Source organism: Triplophysa dalaica, chromosome 17 (genome assembly GCF_015846415.1).
Source record: "Triplophysa dalaica isolate WHDGS20190420 chromosome 17, ASM1584641v1, whole genome shotgun sequence".
In the NCBI taxonomy this organism is placed as follows: domain Eukaryota; kingdom Metazoa; phylum Chordata; class Actinopteri; order Cypriniformes; family Nemacheilidae; genus Triplophysa; species Triplophysa dalaica.
Window position 1 is genome coordinate 3,648,567 of NC_079558.1, and position 21,237 is coordinate 3,669,803.

At 38.2% G+C, this 21,237-nt stretch overlaps 2 protein-coding genes across 3 annotated transcripts; one reads left to right on the forward strand and one right to left on the reverse strand.

Moving 5' to 3' along the window:
* Positions 1-1,212: 1,212 nt before the first annotated feature.
* csnk1db (casein kinase 1, delta b) lies at positions 1,213-10,789 on the reverse strand. Of its 2 annotated transcripts, none has more exons than XM_056771840.1 (10): positions 10,292-10,789; positions 6,743-6,853; positions 6,468-6,616; positions 5,998-6,226; positions 5,368-5,538; positions 5,097-5,245; positions 4,753-4,921; positions 4,512-4,654; positions 3,694-3,759; positions 1,213-2,639 (listed from the first exon to the last, which is right to left on the reverse strand). In XM_056771840.1, exons 1-9 carry the CDS (start codon positions 10,365-10,367, stop codon positions 3,709-3,711), a joined length of 1,248 nt encoding a protein of 415 aa, XP_056627818.1. In that variant the 5' UTR covers positions 10,368-10,789; the 3' UTR covers positions 1,213-2,639; positions 3,694-3,708. The 2 variants fall into 2 exon arrangements, with proteins under 2 accessions (XP_056627818.1, XP_056627819.1); XM_056771841.1 differs by having other exon boundaries at positions 3,694-3,764; positions 10,292-10,785.
* A 2,413-nt stretch (positions 10,790-13,202) lies between these two features.
* c1qtnf1 (C1q and TNF related 1) lies at positions 13,203-20,217 on the forward strand. Its single transcript, XM_056772110.1, has 4 exons — positions 13,203-13,345; positions 17,476-17,612; positions 17,735-17,832; positions 18,680-20,217. Exons 2-4 carry the CDS (start codon positions 17,476-17,478, stop codon positions 19,228-19,230), a joined length of 786 nt encoding a protein of 261 aa, XP_056628088.1. The 5' UTR covers positions 13,203-13,345; the 3' UTR covers positions 19,231-20,217.
* Positions 20,218-21,237: the final 1,020 nt, after the last annotated feature.

Genomic DNA, 21,237 nt, shown 5'->3' on the forward strand with positions numbered 1-21,237 from the left:
ATGTTAACAGCTGGTTTAAGTGTTTTATCACGGTTTGCTCTTGGACCGAGCATCTGTGTCACAAAGCATCATTTAACATGTGTAAAACTAGCCTTGATCTACCATCCCTTCCTGCATTTTCCCATATTAATCTTGAGTATCAATATAGTATTATCAAAATACGTATCTTCGAATAGTATTTAGTTTGATCACATTTATAAAAGATAGATACAGCTGTACGATTGTTTCCGTAAACATACGGCGCGTGCGGGCCTGCGGGGGGAGGGGTAGGCTGAACCCAAGGACGTGCGCACCCATTATCAACAAAACACGGAAATCACTCACCGCATGCGGTCCATGTAATAAAGTAGAAAGGGAAATCCATGATGTTAATCTTACAGCTAAAATTTCAAAATTAACCAACTACGACATGTCCGGCATCTTTTAGCGCCGGGATGGCTCCATATATCGGTTTCAAACGATCTCCAAATCCAGCGTTATATCCACAGTTTATACAACATTCATAACCCAAATGCAGTAAACAAACAAACACCTGAACTTCGCGAACGTATGCTCTCTCTCCTGCTTACAGGTGAAAGTGACGCCTGCGCATGCTACTTCCACTGCTCTCATTACTGCCCCGTGTCGCGTGCGTTTCCGGGAGAATTTGCCAATAAGGGCCTATAAAAAGTTGTTACAAAACTAGATCTAGATAAAGGATACAAATTATTTTTGAACAGTACCTGTTTCATTATAAAGGTATGTGTTTTGTTATCTTTGTGTGTTAGCGAAGGTTCTAGTATAAGTACTTGAATACGTGCTCTGTCAGTTTTTTTCACTGTTGTTAAATTCCAGCGCGACGGCAAAACGGATTTGTTTTCTTGTTTGTTGCAAGACGGATGTCATGATACACTGCTTTGCAAAAAGGGGGAAGTTAAGTTACGTCATTGTGAAAAAGGCATATTAGAAAAGTAAATATGAAATAAATTTTGAGTTAATGTTTTTTAAATAGCCTGTAAAGTTTACTACACAAACTTGTTTATATAAATGAACATAAATGGAGTTATTAAATGTAAAATTTAATAACAAAGCAATATTTAGAAAAGTAAATATAAGAAATAAATATAAATTGAAATTCAAACGGTAGAAAATTAGATGCAATAATTATAAAATGAATTAGGTAAACTTAGGAAAACTAACAGAACAAAAAAAACTGATGCCAGCACAAGCAAATACAAGTAATTCATTTATTTACAAGGTTTAAAATACACAAATACGGTGGTAATACAAATTATTATAGGACTGACAAATTGGCATGACTTCCACAAAAGTTTGTGGAGCCCAAAACAGCCATGGGCTGGAAAGAGAGAATCAGATGGAAAAAAACTTTGCCCAGGCAGTTGCCAAAGATTCCTCAACAGATGACGTGAAAGAAACAGTATGACCACACCAGCTTTCAAGGTGCATTAGAAAAGCCACATCAGTGCTGGAATAATTCTTGAAAGGGGTTAATCACTGGTGAACTTCAAAAGTAAGACTTGATTTTTCATTCAACGTTCGCAAAAACGATCTGTATCTCCAACAAACAATCACTTCCAAAATACCATCTAAGAAATCAGGACCCATGCAAGAATACTTGCATCCACATCCTTAAGCTGAATAGCAACCTGTTTAAAAGACTTGTCTTGTAGAAGTTCAGAGAATCAAAACAGCATAGAGTCAAAGTTCAAGTTTAGAATATACTGTATGAAACCCCAGTTGTGTGGCACTTCATTTTAGTGGCTTTAGGAAAGAGTGGAATAAAAAACTGGTGATAACTTGCAGACTCAAACCATCTGTGGTTATTTCATAGTCTTTCTATAGAGTTGCATGGAAACATTTACACAAATATTTTACAGTTATTTCACAGCTTAGAAACAGAAGACACACAATAATGGGAAAGGGCAATTTTGTACAGTTAGAGATTAATAAAGCAGACAAACTGGTAAGGTTCACAGGGTCCTTGTATTAGGACATTGAGTCAATTTGTTATGAACGATGTAGGCTGAGATTTGGCCCCGGCTCTGCCATGGAAATGGAACCTGTGGGAGCTCGCCAGTTACAAAGAGCTATTAAAAGTATAGTAAAAATAAATACAGAGTAAATAAAAAATTGAAAGTGAACCCAATACAGCGCCACCAGACGGACTAGTCTGTTGGGCAGGTTAAAATACAAAAGAAAACCCAGTATACAAAGACTTGTTTAAATCACATAGACGATACATAGCCTCAATAAAGAGGAGCCTGAACCAGACAAAGTTGTGCAGCTCTCGATCTAAAGTGTGATAATGTGAAGGATGACAAGGTGTGGCTGGCTGATCCAGTCTCCGATTGATCAACGTAATTGATTTCACAAATGGCCTTGGCTCTCATGTCCACGAGAACAATTATTAAGTGAAGTTAACAAAAAATGAGAATGAGAGAGAGAAAGAGAGAGCGAGAACCTATGCAAAGGTCAAGTTGGTTCTACACCATTTTGGTTTCGTCAATAGAAGAGAGAGTGACTGACGGCACTATCTATTATCTGATGGCGGACAGCTGTCAATCAATCAGCCACGTGTAGTTAGGCTGTCCATCGTGCTCCATTTTGTAAAGTGGAGGCGTCTGGGACATGGAGACAATCTGTAACAACAACAGCATAAAAATAAGTCCTAGAAATAAATGTATAGTGACAAGAACAAAAGCTGTGCATGACAGTAGCCAACCCAGTATCATGCCAAAGCGTGTAACAGACACACCGGTCCACTCGAAAAAATGCTTGTCAATATCACACTTTGACTCTTCTAGGCGTAAACATGACGCACATGTATGAAGGCTGAATAACATTAGGATTACAGGGCGATTTTCTAAAGTTTTTATAATTCTTGACATGTCTTTGGTGTACATGGTATTTTTACAGACGTTTATTACTATGTGCGTACACTAGACGCATTTTAGCACGTAACCTGACCTCACATCTACACCTAAACCTAACAGTTTGTATATTATATTATAAAACAACGCTTAAAAGGCAGATATGGCCACAGATGCCATTTATAAAAAAAAAAAAAATCGAGCACAGAGATTCCCTAACCTGTTTCCGACTGCGTAGTGCATACAATTAAAAAAATTGCCACCGGAACGTCAGCTTCGATTGTGAAAGTACATTGGCTCTCATCACCCTTGTGACTGGTTGAATCATTACGTTTGCTTGCGTTTTGAAATGCCATTGGCTGTCCTGATCCGATTGCGTCAACTGGAGTGTTCATGCCTACGGCACTTGCATGCATTCCTGTAGCGCGGTCGTCGCCGGTGATTAAAACCTACCGTGTATGATATCGTACGGCTATAAAAGACTCAGAATGCAGCATGACCGGTTCTACGTTTTTGGTTTGTTATTTTATAAATGCCTGTGGCTAACTTCTATCTGCTTGTTGGGTGAATTTTAATCTTCGTGAGGTGGGTAGGTTTAGGGTAGGACGGGGGTCTATAAAAATCTATAATTTTAAATAAAGTACAGAAGAACTGAGCGTGTCATGTTCAAGCCTAAAGGAGTCAAAGCGTGACACTGATACGCATTTTTGAGTGGTCTGGTGGTCAGTTACACGCTTTGGCATGATACTGTGTTGCAGCAGACCATAGCAGGTAGTAAAGCAACTTGAAAAAGGTGGGAATTTTTTTAGCCAACTGAACTCACCTGGTGAGGCTGCCTTCACACAATGGCGTGACAAGCAACTACTTGCCGTGATGATCGAAGGGAATGCTATTCTGAAATGAAAATACATTTCAGCTTTACATTCCTGTGCAGTGACATTTTACCAACCAATGATCAAACCATACCTACACAGTATATAATACAGACCGATTTTACAGGTGAATTTTCCAAGAAATACTAAAGTAAGGTTGGGAGCTTCCTAGGAAAGCCCTTTCAATTACCTAATAATCAAATTTATTCTTGAGCCTAATATGATATTTTGTATGTATAAAGTCTCTTAATGTTATGATCGGATGTCTTATTTTTTCTCCTAGAAGAAACAAACATTTCTGCGGCACCTTTGACTACCCTTAAATTTTTTCTATGGTAGCCTGTGATGTTCCAGAACTGAAAATTGCTAACATTCTTCCAAATATCTTTCTCTGTGTTAATCAGAACAAAGAACTGTAATTTAAACAGGGTTGAAACCTCATGAGAGTGAGTAAATAATGACAGAATTAAAATGTTTGGGTGAACTATCCCTTTAAGACTCCGTAATGAAAGTGTGTTAAAAAAAATTTGCCTGCCCAAAGTCATTTGATAAAGCAGCACAGAGCAAATGTTCACAATTTTTTCATCAAAATAAGCTCAATTACACAACATATTTTTCTCTGTGCTTTGGTCTTTAGTCCACACTGAGATACACATTTGATCAGTGAAAACACCTAGACTTACAAAAGGGCTTATTAAGGATTTGACTGGTCTGCATTGGAACCATGCATATGCAAAAGATGGAGGTGGCCATACTGGTTCGCACATACCTGTGATGTGGACATGCGGGAAGTGTCTTGCCGTCCCGTCAGGTCTGAGGATGACACGTTCACCGGAGCACCGCGATGAAGCCGCATACTGACTTTCCGCTCGCGCTCCATGCCAGTGACTGGTCTTGGGGAGGATGTGTTTGCTGCAAGATACAGGGAAAAGCAGATGATTCTTTTTACCAGTGTTCAAAAAGAGCAAAAGATTTCTTCAGATATGGATTGGGAAGCAAAATGTGCTTACCTGTGTGAGAGGTGGGTGTGAGTGGGGTTGGTGCAGCTCCATCCTGTGTGGGACGGGGTCTGCCTGAGGCTGCTGGGATTCCTCGAGCGGCAGGATTCCTGCTATGCCTCATCCGCTCATCTCTCTCTCTCCTCTCGCGGTCTGCCTCCTCTGCTGTACGGTTTGCACCCTAAAAATAAAAACATGATTAAGAAATCAAAATCAGTTGGATGCAGGACGATCTATAAGCAATTCCAAATAATCTACATTAAGATGTGAAATACACAACAGCACAAGCATAAATGCTACAAGCTAAATTAATAAATACCACCAATCATTAATTGTGTAAGAAGCTGTTAACTTACAAACTTAAGCATGTTCCAATCAAACACGTAGTCGTAGGAAAAGCCCTGTCTGTGGAACAGATTCCTGAAGAGCTGCCTCAGGTAAGAATAGTCTGGCTTGTCATCAAATCGCAGTGACCGACAGAAGTTGAGGTAAGTGGCAAATTCAGCTGTGGGGCAGATAAACATCTACATTACGATCTAGGTTTGACTGCTGAGACCTGCCAGGCATAGTTTCGAATAATTCTACATTGAAGAACTGCTAAAACAACACATCAAGGCTTGTACATACATGGGTAGCCCTTGCAGAGAACTTCAATTGGGGTGGACATTTTCTTCTCGCTGATACGCTCATACTTTTGTCTCTTGGTGGCGGCTTTTAGTCCCTGCCAGGGCAGGGAGCCCAAGTTGAAGTACATGAGCACATAACCGAGAGACTCCAAGTCATCACGCCGAGACTGCTCTGTAGAGACAAACACACACACACAATTATAAGAGCTTATTTGGAGCACGAAAAGAAACTAGGCTTCATACTACTGTAGCAATATATGAATAAGCAGTCATGTCAAAGCAAACGTGTGCACGCATTAAAGTCATCCTGGGAAAGGCTAAAAATATACAGACATCCAAGCATGAGCAAACAGTGACGTCATACAAAGCCAGCAGACTAAGAAAAAATTATTTTAAAAATGTATAATCACTCCAGCATCACACTCTGTTGCTATGAACAAATGAAAATCATTATTTAATGAACTAAATCTAATTAATGAACTAAATATGAAGGTTATGTGGTCACTAAGTACCAAAACAGAATGTAGCGTTCAGTGTTTTAAGCATTACTTTTATTTTTTATATAATAGGCAGTGTACAGCAAGTAGTAAGCTAGTACTTCATTCTCAACAGTCTACATACGTGTTCTTACCAATGCCAAGATGTGTGTTGATGGAGGCATAGCGTGCAGTTCCCGTGAGATTCTTGTTCTCTCGATAGGGAATGTGCTGGTGTGTTCGTGCGTCACGGTATTTCTTGGCCAGTCCGAAGTCAATGATGTAGACAAGGTTGCCTTTCTTCCCCAGGCCCATCAGAAAGTTATCAGGCTTCACATCTCTGTGAATGAAGTTCTTGGAGTGGATGTACTCGATGCGGCTTATCTACACAGTTGTGAAAAGACACTTTATAAGAAACGGATTGTGATGCAAAATAAGCCATTATCTATGGCAACAGAGCACATGCAAAATAAAAAGAACTACATTCACGCACTTTTCCCAACATTGTGCAAGGACACTGGTCACTTCACCCCAAATTTTAATTTAAAAGAACAACATTTTCCAAAAAAAACTCTTCAAAAAAGACTTCAAATTTTATTTATGACCACAACACTTTAGATTGTACCATCTGATCAGCCAGCAGTAGGACTGTCTTCAGGCTGAACTTTCTGGAGCAGAAATTGAAAAGGTCCTCCAGACTGGGGCCCAGCAGCTCCATCACCATCACATTATAATCTCCTTCTGCACCGCACCACTTTATGGTAGGGATGCCCACTGCAAAAAGAACCCACATGCACACAATCACACATGGTGCCATGCTGTAATCTAACTGAAATGTTAATTGATCAGATTGTTTTTTAAGCCCCAGACCCCTAATGTAAAAAAAATGATTCTGGCTACCTCCCCCCTGCATCATCTTGTAAATTTTGCTCTCGATGTGTAGCTGTGGGTGTTTTGTCTTCACACATTCCAGTTTGATGGCCACTTCCTCTCCAACTGAAATGTCCGTGCCTGGGGTAGAGCGAGACACAAACCAGTTAAAAGACTGAGAGGATTGGATCGTACAAACTGATGTCAATCTAGATTATAATGAATAGACCATTATATTCGGTGCACATATGACAAAGTTCCACTGGGGGTCACAGAGGTTTTGGAGAAGCTTAACCAAGAAGTCTATTATTTACAACCCTACATGTTGTTGAATGACATCCTTGGAGGAATTTTGATCATGAGTGGCTGTCAGGCTTTAAGATATTATATTATCATGTTTTTGTTGCGTCTTATTGTGTAAGTTAGCTTCTTTTTTTGTTATTATGGTCTAAATCAAAACAAAACAACTGGAGTTTGATTGCTATTAATTGGAATACGCAATAAAAAACATGATATATATATATATATATATATATATATAAGAAACATGTATGTTATTTGCATAAACACGCATAAGAGTATGGCTTTTACGGCTGTCAAATGATTAATCGGAAGCAAAATAAAAGTTTGTTAACACATAATATACGTCTGTGCACTGTGCTTCATTTTGCCTTTATAAAAACATACACATACATGCATATACTTGAGACAAATATAAAATAATAAACAAAAATATGGTTCATATAAAGAAATAATATTAATGAGCGTTGCTCATTTAGTCAGACTGGTTAATTAAGCTGGCAAAAGCCCCATATGAGCTGAAAAGTTAGTTGAAAACGATAAAGCTTTATTTGATAAAAAAGTCTGTTTGCTTGAATAAAAGTAATGTTTCATATAATGTAATAATTTTAATATTCATCTTATTTTATTAGAACTTATAAAATGTCAACGTCACTTTGGTTCCACCACTTAAAAGGTACGGTAGGCCTACGTGTGTGTACAAGATAAATATGGCACCACCTTCATTTTGAGCTTGTTAGCAAACAAATGAACTGTCAGGGCAGTAAATAGTGTACGAATACAATCTCTGGCAGGTTGCACAGTAACAATTCTCTTACAAAAATAATCAGAGGTGTTACTATGTTGTGTATAGCACAGATTGTAATCTATGTTGACCTATCACCATTCAGAACTGGGTCTGTCAGTTTTACAACTGTATGCTCCTGACACAAGCTACTACCCATGTCTGTCTGAACAGAAACTCCAAAACTTGTTCCGCAAGTTCCTAAGACATTGAAAAACAAACAAAACAACACATAAGGATGAGATTCACTTAAGGTGTTAGCGAACAAACTCATCTTAAGTAGGGCATAAGCCCACAACCCAATCAGCAAACTGGACATAGTCAACTCAAGGAAGAGAACAAACTGTTTTTTTCTCTCTGATTACATTTTGATCATAAGAGGAACACTCTTTCAACCCTGATAAAATAGTGAGTGAGCAGGTCGAAATCTATCTCTGCCTATAAACAATGTAAATAACATAGTTCTTGGCCAAAACGTTAAAAAGCCACTTCCAAAACACAAACTATGAAATAAAAATAAAGGTTAATACAGGATAAAGTGTACAATATAATCTGACAGCTAATTAGATCTCTTCTTGTTGGTGTTAAAAGATTAGCAAGTTACAGATGGGGTACAAAAATAAACAAACGACAGGCACGATGCCAAACCGAAACCTCCCAAACATGTGTTACATAAGGGGTGACAAATAAAAAACAAACCTGTGGATGAAAAGGCATTCCTTGGTAACTCGCACACCTGAGGCATTTCATGATGCCAAGTGACGCAAGCATGGGATTGGTCTAGGAATCCCCAAAAAGGGATAGGTACCGCATTTAAGGTGACTACTGGATGATTTATCAGGGAGGTAAACGATGTAACATCTCACCCAGGCTGACTGGTAGAACATCAGACCAGTTTACTCTGGCGGAGGATGATTCAAGTCAATTAGAGTACATGACTTCTACACAATCACATTTAAAAGCATTGTAAACAAAAGTACCACCTTAAAAAAAAACAGTATTATTTGATGTCAGTATTGTTTGAAATTACATTAATTATGGTCACATGCGTAAAGAGGGGGTGCAGTTATGAAACACATGAGCAGATGGAGTTTACAATCTCACCACACCCGCCAAACCCTGTTGACACACAAGAGATTGAAACAATTCGATCTCAGCCAGAACGCTGTAGGATAAAGGGCTCTCCACAGTTTAACACAAGACCCTTACATCAGGGTGATCAAAGATCCCTTTTAAACACTGCAAACAGTGCTTGTCTATCAAGGCAGGGCAAACCCATTGGATTTGAGCCTGATGAGGAGTTGAATTTTGCTTCATTTAAATGTTCAGTTGTATCTTTCTATGTAAGAGGAACAATGTTTTTGAGGGCAGGGTAGAAAACCACAGAAATAAAAGGACAACACTTGCGAAAGTTTGTACTGGATTCTGAATAAGAGAAACATTGTCAACATTTACAACCGCACACATTTTATTCAGACGATTTATAGTAGACCGTAGATGTTTTAAATCCCAAAGCTCACTATTAAATGGCTAACCCAACTTATACAACGAGGAAAACGTCTGTTAACCGAAATAAAATCTAACATAATGACCTAGTTTGGTTTCCCAACCCTGCATTGTCATACCCAACAATGGCTCTCTATTGTCATCGGTGTGATCTCAAAATGTCAACCAAATAATCAAGAACATCCTCCTGTGTGAGACTGATGGAGGCGAAACCAAAAAGTCAATCCGCCAAGTGAATGCAAAGTTTTCTCTGGGTACTATTGGTGTCGCTCCATGACAACGGTCATCCATCACGCCATCATTTCACCAAAATTCACAACCATGTGATCAGGAATACCACTGAATCAAACAAGATTAAAACACACTAGGTTTCTGTAAACAGCCTCTAGATTTAACACCCTATTGAACACATTAGCGTCGAGCATGTCAATCATTCCAGCTTGGTGTGTCCATCCAAACCGAGCAAGCTGCCAAGTTTTGGCGTTTTGGCTGATTCATGTTTACACTGAAACCTGTACGTACATGTCAGTTCATTAATACAGTAGCCCTGTAAAGGCTTGTTTGCATCTCACGTTGATGTTTCTCACAAAACCGGTTCAGTGCTGTCATTTGTCGAGTGATGTCACTCAACCTGAAACTTAAAACTTTGATATCAAAAGAATTCATGTCTTTCATGGTCACATACGACATCATGTAGCGTCTCAAGTTATTTACGACAGAAGTAAGCGAGTGTATGTGCCTGTCGGGACCTAAATGACAACTTTAAGTACCAAGGGATTCCAATAGCACATTTAGACTGAAATAGCGCTATGAGGGACTTGATATTTCGCATAAATGACAGAAGAACGGAGATGTTGCATCATAAGACGACAATAACAGGAACTAAAGCGACATTTACAGTTGACAGACATGACTCACAATATACGAGTAGTATCATTCAACTGACAGCTTTATAGTAACATAGTGCAAGAGTTTATATATATATTTACCCAAATAAATGTCTCCAAATGATCCACTTCCAATTTTTCTGCCCAGTCTGTATCTGTTTCCAACTCGCAGCTCCATCGTTGTTTACTGGTTTCTCCGGAACGGGTCGCCCGACACTATTTCAAATATTTCTCTTAAACCTAAACGGCTGTTTAGCCTAAAAATTGGCGTTCACCTCGACAACACACGCTATTCAATTACTATAACCCCTTAAATCCTTACGCGACCCCAACCCCCCATGAATCCCTGAGGAGAATTCGGATTCTTCCGACGGAGCTCACTTTTCACCATTCCTTTTTAAATGAAGAAAAGCCTGAAATGTCACAATATTGTGATCAGGCGAAAGCTCAGACTGTGTAGATTATGCTCTCGGCGGTTTGATCATCGTTTTCCCCGCGTGTGAAGAAGATGGAGGTGGATTTTAACAAATGTCCCCCGTCGCAGCCGCGAAGAACGTAGCTGTCACAGGCCTGGCTAGAATCTCCAGTGGTGAACGCGAACGTAGCGCCGTGACGTCACTTCCCCTTGGCAACGCCTCGCTCGCCAGTCACGTGGGAGAGACGCTTAGGAGTTTCATTAAGTCAGTCTCGTTAACCGAATCGAACATCGATTCATTTATTATTTGTGGGCGTGCCTACGTACGTCCTAGATATATCTTATTTACTTTTTTCTCCTGGTAAATCAGCACATTTTTGCGCAACAGATCAAATTCGTAAAAAGCAACGTTGAACGCTACGCTGTATAATAATCGATGAAAGTTGTGGTAAAATGACATTTTGTACGCTCTTAAACATTTCCTGGGGTATAGAAACGCCCACCCGATCGCTGATTGGTGGATGGTATTTTGATTGATTATGCAGCATCCAGTCAGGATGGAGTCACGTGGCTGTTATGTTTTTCAGCAGATTGCGTAACAGTCGCTGCACGTGTTTTTCAATGCACTCTTCAAGTTGCTCAATGAGCTTTTCAAGAAAACTGAGAAAATTAACTATTATCCATACGGAATATTAATTTAAGGACTTTTTAGTAAATTATCACGTGACAATGTATAACTGTACAAAGAATCAAGGTTCACGAGTTCACTCAGGTAAACTACACAAATAAATAAAATAACATGGGCCTTTTTCGTGATACACGTGCGAATTGATTGTTTGTCTCTCGTTAAAGTAGTTTTGACTTCGTGAAAATGTTGCTAATGGTGCGAATGAAATGTACACCTGCTCACTACCACGTGTTAATGCTGCGTCAAATATTCAAAAAGTGATGTATTCTTTAGATAAGCTGATGACACTGCATTTTGATGCACTTTATATCATAATTATATTTCACGAGTTATTTTGCCCTGTCTTTTTTACATATTTACTTTTACTTTGGGAAAAAAACGCGGAGCTCGTCACTGTTTTTTGAAAAGCTGTCCAACCACAGTGGAGGAGGGGCTGGACAAACACTACATTGGTCCACCATCATACCCAACAATGGAGAAGGTTAATATAGTTGGTTACTGCATTTTTATAACGGTCTATTTAGTAATATTATTTAAAATAAGACACTATAGTAGCATGTAACTGTCATGGATCTTCCAAATCACAGCAACCAACGCGTCTCCGGAAAAACGCGCAGTGCTTCCAAGCGCTCTCAAGCGCCATCAGCTGGTCATTTTTAGAACAGCACTATGTATATTTTTAGCTGGCTAAAACGCTTTGGTGGACACAGTTTAATTGACTAATTTATTGCTAAGGATATAGCCTATTATGCATTTAAGCAAAAATGTTGCCAGATAATAAAGTCCAGATGATTCCAGCATTCCTAGATACGTAATTTCACATTAAAGTTATAACGTGTATACTTAAGTGTTTTTTGTTTGTTTTAAACAAACGTATTTAAACTGTTTATAAACACAATTGTCTCAATTTCACTTTTTATCAAATGAAGATGGTTCTGAAGAGTTTCGGGGTCTAGTGGAATTATGACGACATCTAGTGGTCATTTATATAAACAGCAGGAATTTCGTTTTTAGTAATGAGAGCAAAAACATATACATTTACAGAAGATTTTATCTAAGCGACTTTTAAGCGAGGAAGCATTAAATATCTCTGTAAACACTTTTGTAATATTTCCAGGTGTGTTTTACCATGATAATAAATAAGCACAATGTGTTGCTCATCAGTGATGAGCAGTGAAGGCTACTTAAATAGTAACTTTTTATGCTCAGTGTCTTATGGGAATAAAAGTACACACATCCCCTTATTAGTTTATAATGCTTTATATACAACTTACAACACTTTCACTCACAGTTTCCTTTGTTTACCATGCATATAATCTTATCATAAGCTTTACTCAGTAACATTGACCAAAAGTCTAGATTCACGATAGGAAAAACTCCTAGAAGGGAATCTAAACATGGAGATCTGTGTTCTGTGGGTCTGCTTACTAACAATGTTTGATCTCAGTTTCCCTTATTTGATTGAAAGCTGATTATGAATGCTTTACAGGAAGTAAAAAGGCAGGTTTTCTTGTTTGTTTCACAACATTTAATGACAAAACACTGCCAGACAGTAATTTGCACACACTTTCTTATAATATTAAAAAGCCTCAAGAGTTTTAAAGATGAAAAAGTGAAACATTCATTATTATAGTCCTTTGGTAAGCTTAATTGAACTGTTTGTGTTTCTAAAATGGTAATCTTGCTCTTTAAAAGATTCCCTGGAGCAGCCACTTAACATTTGTCTGACTGTCTGGGAAGTAGCTGCACACAATGCTTTGCTTTTAGCTTTTCATACCTCTTTCTCTCTCAGTCTCTACTACACTTTCCACAGTCTTGTTTATGTACTTTTGTTTTGATTTCATTCCTCCCTCTTGGATGCATCCAAGCTCCTCCTCCGGTTCTCCTCCCTTTCTGCTCTTTTCCCTGGCTCCTCAAGGCATGCTGTGTTTGGAGATGTTTTAAAAACATTGACAGACAGCAACATTCTCACAGAGACACATCGACAGAAGGATCTTCAGTGAAATAACAGAGAGCCAAGCAGACCCTCAGGTTTGGACCTGCGAGAACAAAGGTAGGACACATGAGCAGTACTGATGGAAATGTGGAGGCTGTTTTTGAAAGATAAAGTCAGAAAGTTTTTATAATGCCAAGAAAACTTAATACCCACAACAGGGTTTGTATTTCACAAATTCCAATACAAAATTGTTTTTCTGTCTTTTACTTGTATAGGTTGTGATTGAGTCATTTGATATAAGAGTTTGGATGAAGTTGTTGATACAGTACATCGTTCATTCAGAGTTTACGGATACTTCACTTTGTGAAGTGAAAAAAGGAAAAATCCACATCATAAACGTTTGGAGATTATAATTTGTGCTTCTCTCTTGCATAAAGTGCATGCGTGCATAACAGCTGCGCAAAAACAATTCAGTGTTCTCCGGTCAGACCCGTGACTGTTTCGTAATTACATTTTTTTTGTTTTGATGGATGACAGCCATTTCAAGATAATTGTTAGGTCGAACAAGCCTGGGAATGTGCACATGAAAAATGTATCAGCAGGTGCATGTTATCATATAAAATGACACCCTCATTTGGTTTGAGTCTCAATGTAATGAATACGACGAAAATGTCTCACAACCTGTCCCTGTGGACATCTATTAAATCATGGGCGATGTGGGATAGGCCTACTGGAGAAACTAATCTTAGGTTTTTACTTTTGATTTTCCATAGAAAGATCTGCACTGCCAAAGGGTGCAGGATCAGAAACTAGGAATGGAATTCTTGAGGCGTGCCATCACAAAGCCATGTTCAAATTGCTTCATTTCCTACACAGTAAAAATGGGATTCTATTCCAAACATAATTATGAATGTTGTGCAATGCTAAGGTTTCCCGCAAAAGGGTTTTACAGATTCTCATAATATCAGAATTGACCATATGTAATATGATTTCTCTCTCTCTCTCTCTCTCTCTCTCTCTCTCTCTCTCTTTCATTCTTTCTTTTTCATTCCAATATGTTCTTACAATCTCATTGAAGATATTGTTCTTCTCATATTATGTTAATCTGAAATAACCTCACAATTTTTTCACGAAACCCAGTAGTCGATTGGAGATTGTTATAGACAAAGTGCATTAACCATGCACCAGGGGGTGAACCTGACCTCAGTGTTGTTGTGCCACATAGGAACACTTCAAAGTGACCACACAGACTGTCTACGCTTTTATGTCCAAGCCATTAAATCCAGCTGTGTTTTGTATTTACATTAAGAGCTAAAATTAAAAGATTTATTGATATAAAACCTACTTTTTTAAGGTTTGTTTAAAAAGGTAAGCAGTGAATAGTATATTCTGCACGGTCTGTAAAAAACAGAATTGTAAAATTGCACACAGATTTTCATGTATTTTTGAAGTATGGTGATAAAAAAACTGACAAATTACAGAAAAACACTGCAATTGACTGCACATGGGAAAACATGTCATTTTAAGTGAATTTTTTTTTGCCAGTAAATGTCTTTTTGAAGTCTTGAAGTATTCAATAAGAAGGAAGGATGAGTTGCTTGATCGTATTCGTGCTGTATGTTTGTTTTGTCTGTTTGGATACACAGTCAGATATGCATTTTTTCATTAATTTCTCAATAAATTAAAACATTCAAATACACATTTTCTCTACTTTTGAATACATTTCTGCACTTTCTTCCACCTTTATCAGATATTATTTAATGATCAAAAGGTGAAATCTTTATTTGGTATGTATACATCCGTGTAAGAGAAGAGGAAAGACTTCTTGGTACAAGCACGTGGCGTGAGTTAATACTTTGTTTTCAAAGCGTTCACCCCTAGCAATTGTGTGCACTTTAAGAGGAGAGGGGTTTTCACAATTCAGAAGGTTGGAGAGGCTGTAGGCTTTCAGAACAGGCAAACCCGAGTCTATTATTCCCTCAGAAAAAGTTTGAAAAACTTTAAGGTGTTTCTATGAATCCCTCAGAGACCAACTATGTTTCTAGAGTTTATTCATGCCTATGTATGCGAGCGTACAGTACTTGAGGAGCTCATTTGAAGTTCAGGGAGCAAAGCAGATTGTTGCTTTAATAAATTGGCTGTTTGTTTACTCTGCAGATACAGTAGATGTTCTTGGCCGTGTCCTTCAAGCTCGCTTGCATTCCCTGAAGTTAATTGAACCTCCTCTGAAACATTTCTATCATAAAAAGTTGGTAGGGTTGGAATAAAAACAGGTCAAGCATGTACTACATAAGTGCACATGTCTGTAGCCTTTAAAATAGCACATCAGGCATACGTGGGCTTTGACAGTGCATGACTAGTGACAGAAGAGCTAAATATTTAGTAAGTTATGGTTGAAAGTAGGTCATGTTTGGTCGCACACCGAAAACGGAATGAAAGCTGTGCATCATTTCCGTTGGCAGTTTTATTTAGCACGGAGATGATCTGTTTATCTTCAGTCACTGATCTCAGACATAAGAATTTAGAAAAGCATCACGTTCATATTCACTTTGTGTCCTTACAATGGAAGTAAAGAGGGGTAAGTATTGTTTGTTTGCCAACTTTCTTCAAAATATGTGCAGAAGAAATAAACTCATACAGGTTTGGAATGACATGAGGGTGAATAAATGATGAAATAATATTTCATATTTGGGGCACATCAAAGCATCCGAGGGTTAGGAGCTCTTAGATATTGCAAAAATGGGACGTTTATGATTTGGAGCGTGACGTTCCCTGGAGCAGAGGGGAGCAAAAACAGTTCGCTTATGTAATCCATGTTAAAAAAGTTCAGTCCAGATGTTGTTGGAGTCAGAAATACTGGCTTTGAGCGAAAGTAGCACTCTATGATGTTCTGTATGTGTAAACATAACCTTCATGACACCAGCATCTGCAGGAAGGAGAGAGATTCTCATGCAAGAATATCACATGTGAGACTGTAAACAAAGATGAGTGGTAAAAGACAATTATCAAAGAAACAGCAGCAGAGACAGAAAGTGAAAAAAGCTACAGTACTCAGATCATATACTAAAAATCTTTCTGGCCCAGACAGAACACTAAATTAAAATGTCAGAGGACAAGTATTTAACAATCTGTCATAATTTGATATGTCAGTACCCATGGAAACCCCATAACTGTGAAACACTGAGGAATAGTGTGAAATTGTGCCACCCATTACTGTGAATCAGTGTTGGTTGTATAATTTTTGTTTTTTTTTAACATTTATAAAGCATCTTGTGTGATTCAATGAAAGTAATGAAATCTGAATATTTTTCCTTTTTACCTTTGAAAAATTTGCAAAAATAACTGAAATTGAACCCAATGTGGTAAACCACGAGACTTTAAACTAAAAAAAATGGACATTTTAATTATCAACTCACCAGGCCATTGTGGAAAATTGTGAATAGATGTATTATGGTTTTCGGATAGTGATTTCATTTCTTGTGGACAAACTGTTTTGTAAAAAAAAAAATGGTCACAGTTTTGTAAAGTGTGTATAAATATGGATAAATTTCACCTCTGAACACAAGGTTTGGGAACTCAAACTGAACAGTGTTTATACGGGTCGCCAGGTGTTCTGGACCTCTTTTTGCAGCTACTTCACAAAACATTTGGGATTTTATTCCAACATGTTCTCAACATGTTCTTTTTTATACAGAAGTTTCAGCAGTGTTTAGACTGTGATGCCAAACGTTATGTTAGGCCAAATGTTTTGATGCAGATGTCTTTTCATATCCAAAACTCCATAACGATTGCTAACAGATTAAAATCCAAAAATTGGATGTTTTACCCTCACAGTGAAAAACTGAGACAGCAGTGACCTTGAGTGACTCTCTTAAGCTGAGGTTCATTTTTGGCATACGTTTTTCTTAAGTAAATATCATACTTTTTGCTTATAGTTTCTGTCCCATGGCTTGGAAAAGTCATAGTTACCAAGAAAGAAAAAGCAGAGAGGTTCAGTTTAATCTAAATATAAAATCTGATGTCAATTTTAAAATCTGATGACATTTAGAGACATCTCATCATTGGTTACATCATTTTTTAGACTATGTTTAGAAATCCTACAACTAGTGTCACATCGGCAGTCAGAGCCTTTACCACCTGATAGAAGTTGAAAACTGATCCTCGTTCAGCAGATCAAGCTCAGTATTATCTGGGTTCAACATAAAGCTCGGTATTATATTTACTATATGTCATGACTTTTATCTCAGATGCCTTTGACATGTCTGGTTCTGCTGGCGGCCGTGTTTGCAAAAAGTACTGAGCCATACATTACCCAAAACCCAGATGTGGACACGTATGAACCAAGAGATTATCAAAGAGCCACAGAATACTACAGAGATGGCAGGTACTTTTCTGATTTACAACGTCTTCAATCCATTAATCAGTCTATCCATCCATAATCTCTTCACATTCTGCTTGTTTGGCAATTTGAAATTAGTAACCTTTTCTTTTGCACTTTGACATCAGTGGAACTGAATGCAAGCGATGCTGTGATCCCGCGGAGGAACCTCCTCAATACCCACAGTACAAGGTTGTGCCACAGATAAACATCACCATCCTTAAAGGTGCAAAATACTACATACAGCTAAGATGTTATTCCGATGTGATATAACATATGATGCGAAGTCATCTTCTTCTATTTCAAGAATGCAAACTAATATGTTAAAGGGATAGTTCACCCAAAAATGAAAAGTCTGTCTTCATTTACTCACCCTTGTCATTTCAAACCTGTTCGACTTTCTTTCTTCTGCAGAACACAAAAGAAGATATTTTGAAGAATGTCGGTAACTGAACAACAGCGATACCCATGGACTTCTATTGTATAGACACAAAAACAATGCAAGTCAATGGGAACCGCCGTTGTCCGGTTACCGACATTCTTCAAAATATCTCCTGTTTGGGTTACAAGAAGGTGAGTAAATGTTGACAGAATCTTCATTTTTGAGTGAACGATCACTTACACAACTATAACTTACATAACCTTTCTTACTCTGTTGGCTCTCTTTGACTGTATAATAATTTAGATCCATGTCAGTTAAATCTCTCTCTGTCTGTGAATGATATAGGTCAGGCGTGGCTAATCACATGCTTTTTCTGTGAGCTGGAAAACATTGACCTCTATGACCAAACCGCCGCTGAAATGTCTTTATGAAACAAACATCAAAAGCAAAATGGCTTTCAGATTGGCGCTTTTATAAAACACAGCAATTACAGAAGACAAACAAAAAAATGATACGTATTTTGAACTTCATAATTTTTTCTTATTTGATGTTTCATAAAACACTCACATAAAGATTCAGAAAAGTGGGACGATAAATCATAAATAAAGAATGTACGGCCTTAAAATGATGCTAGTGAAGCATGAATTAATCCTGTCTACTATACAATTCTGCTAAACTCCTTCCCTAATAGGGGAAAAGGGAGACAATGGACTGAGAGGACCTTATGGGAAATCAGGCAGGACAGGGCAAACCGGCACGCGAGGGCCCATTGGGATGAAGGGCACAAAGGGCAGCATTGGTTCCTCCGGTGAACCATGCAAGTCCTACTACGCTGCCTTCTCCGTGGGCCGTAAGAAAGCCCTGCACAGCAACGATTACTATCAGACCCTGATCTTCGACACAGAAATCGTCAACCTTTACGGCCATTTCAACATGTTCACAGGCAAATTCTTCTGCTACGTTCCAGGCATCTATTTCTTTAGTCTGAACACTCACACCTGGAACCAGAAAGAGACGTACTTGCACGTGATGAAGAACGAGCAGGAGATGGCCATCCTGTACGCTCAACCCAGTGATCGATCCATCATGCAGAGCCAGAGCCTTATGCTGGAGCTGGAGAGAGACGACCAGGTGTGGGTTCGACTCTTTAAGGGCGAGCGAGAAAACGCAGTGTTCAGCGATGATTTTGACACCTACATGACGTTTAATGGTCACCTTATCAAAGCCAAGTCTGAAGGCTGAGCCAAGCAAAAGATACGGACGGTAAACTCATGAAATCCATGGACAGCAAATATTTCTATAGTGGTGCCTATTGAGTCTTTTTTTGTATTTGTTTTGAAATGCATTTTTACAATGTACCTTATGAGAGACCTTGATCTTCATGATGCAGTTTGGGAGTCCTGTGTGTTTGACCACCTACAACTCTGATACGTAAAGTGGTGCTATACAAAAAGAAACAAAAATAGACATAGATTTATTTAAAGCATTTATTACTGGAAGTAAGTGATGCATAATATCTGGTAACATTTTATTGTAAAGGTGGCCCTTTAATGTGTATGTGGTGCTAACAATAAGAATTAATATAAGTTTTGATTAATTCAATACATTTGTGAATTTTCTGATTAACGTCTGGATGCTGAAGTAACAAAAAGAGTTTAAAATAAATAATGCTATACAGTTACTTATATGAGACAAGGGGCTGTACTCGGACATGCTTTCCATCAAATATCTTTGGGAACTAAAATTGTGATTTGCCTATGGTGCATCTGCATATTTTTGTATTAAATGTTACATTTGTGTATTGTATTGAATCCAGTGAGTCATATCAGCTGTAAACTATAATGGTGACAGAAATGAATATCTTTTAAAAATGTAACTATAATTGTATTTATGCTATATCCAATCTGCATTTCATTTGGAAAAACAGACTCTGCCTTGAACGCATCTAACATATGAGAGTCATGAACTGTATAGTTAACTCTTGAACAGCTTAAAATCTTAAACTTTGGTTTCTCAGGTCTCTGTGACCGACGAAAAGGCTTTGGACAGCAAACATTTGTTTTCATTGTTCTAGCAGTTGTAAATGCTATTTTTCTGTTCATTGCCATTTAAGGCAATTAACTATTTTCCCATAAAGTCGTTACAGCGCCCACATGGGTCTCCACCAAGCAGTATGATGTATAAATGAAAAAGATGCTCATATCCAATAAAAGTAAAGTATATCTTTGATCCATTTGTGTATTTGTCTGAAGGCTGGTGCCATAATTTCCACTGGCTTACTTGGCAACAAACAGTCGATGCAGAGAAAAGTGCTGGGTTAGTTTCTGCTTCTATAGGCCTACATAAACGATAAGGACACAAATATAACAAAAAATCTGATATGGGTGATTTAAGGTGTCTGTTTAAATGTCTATAAAGGCTAAAACACACCGCAATGAACGCCCTTTTAATGCCTGTAGAAACACTTTGTCGCCCTCTTGTGGTAAAACATTATTAGTGTCTGGATTAATGTACAGTACGAAAGCGACACATCCCAAATCTATCCACATCTAATGCTCTTAACTCGATCAATAACTGTTTATAGACTAAACAAAAGTTCAATTATTTCGCTGATATAACTTTGTACGCAAATAAGCGTCAAGCGTGTCTGCGCGATTCGATTGGTGTCCTTGGTGGAATTTATGTGGTCATTCAAAACGAATAGAATTAATTTAAGATAATGATCCGAACACCATACAGAAAGATAACTGCATCTTGAGTCAGCAGTCAGCCAAGAAGACTCAATGGAAATCATTTTAAATTAAGGCTATATTGTATACAAAACTACAGTCGTCAGGTTCTGTTGTGATTGCAGCTATAAAATGCATTGACAGGCATTGGATTCAAAGTTTGTCCTGTCCATTAAATAGCAGTAGGTAAATGGTGCTGATGCGAGCTGCCCGGTGATGGGTCTTTATCTGGATGGGCCATCAAATGATGCTGTGTGTGTGTTTGCTCAGCAGGCGCGCGCTCTTTCTGCGCGCTCAACTGAACAGATACACTTTTTAGCACTTTAGGCGCCCTTTTAAGGTGTCACCCGAGAGTGCTTTTCTTTTAAATCAGTTATACTAACACTAACTCAGTGTGTCACGAGCCACATATTCATTATGACAGTTGAAGGAAATAGACAGAGCTTCGCGCACGGGCGCGCAATCTCGCGCACGCATGCATACTGTGACTGTATAACAACGCTGATGCTTAGGCAATGTC

Bases quoted from the DNA above. Each gene is read 5' to 3' on its own strand.
- csnk1db (XM_056771840.1), bottom strand. From the start codon at position 10,367: ATGGAGCTGCGAGTTGGAAACAGATACAGACTGGGCAGAAAAATTGGA. The intron at 6,617-6,742 runs GTAGCCAGAATC...TTCTTTTTGCAG, and splicing joins CAAGATGATGCAGGGGGGAG to TGGGCATCCCTACCATAAAG. The intron at 5,539-5,997 runs GTAAGAACACGT...TTGTCTCTACAG, and splicing joins CAACACACATCTTGGCATTG to AGCAGTCTCGGCGTGATGAC.
- c1qtnf1 (XM_056772110.1), top strand. From the start codon at position 17,476: ATGCCTTTGACATGTCTGGTTCTGCTGGCGGCCGTGTTTGCAAAAAGT. The intron at 17,613-17,734 runs GTACTTTTCTGA...CTTTGACATCAG, and splicing joins GAATACTACAGAGATGGCAG to TGGAACTGAATGCAAGCGAT. The intron at 17,833-18,679 runs GTGCAAAATACT...CTTCCCTAATAG, and splicing joins AAACATCACCATCCTTAAAG to GGGAAAAGGGAGACAATGGA.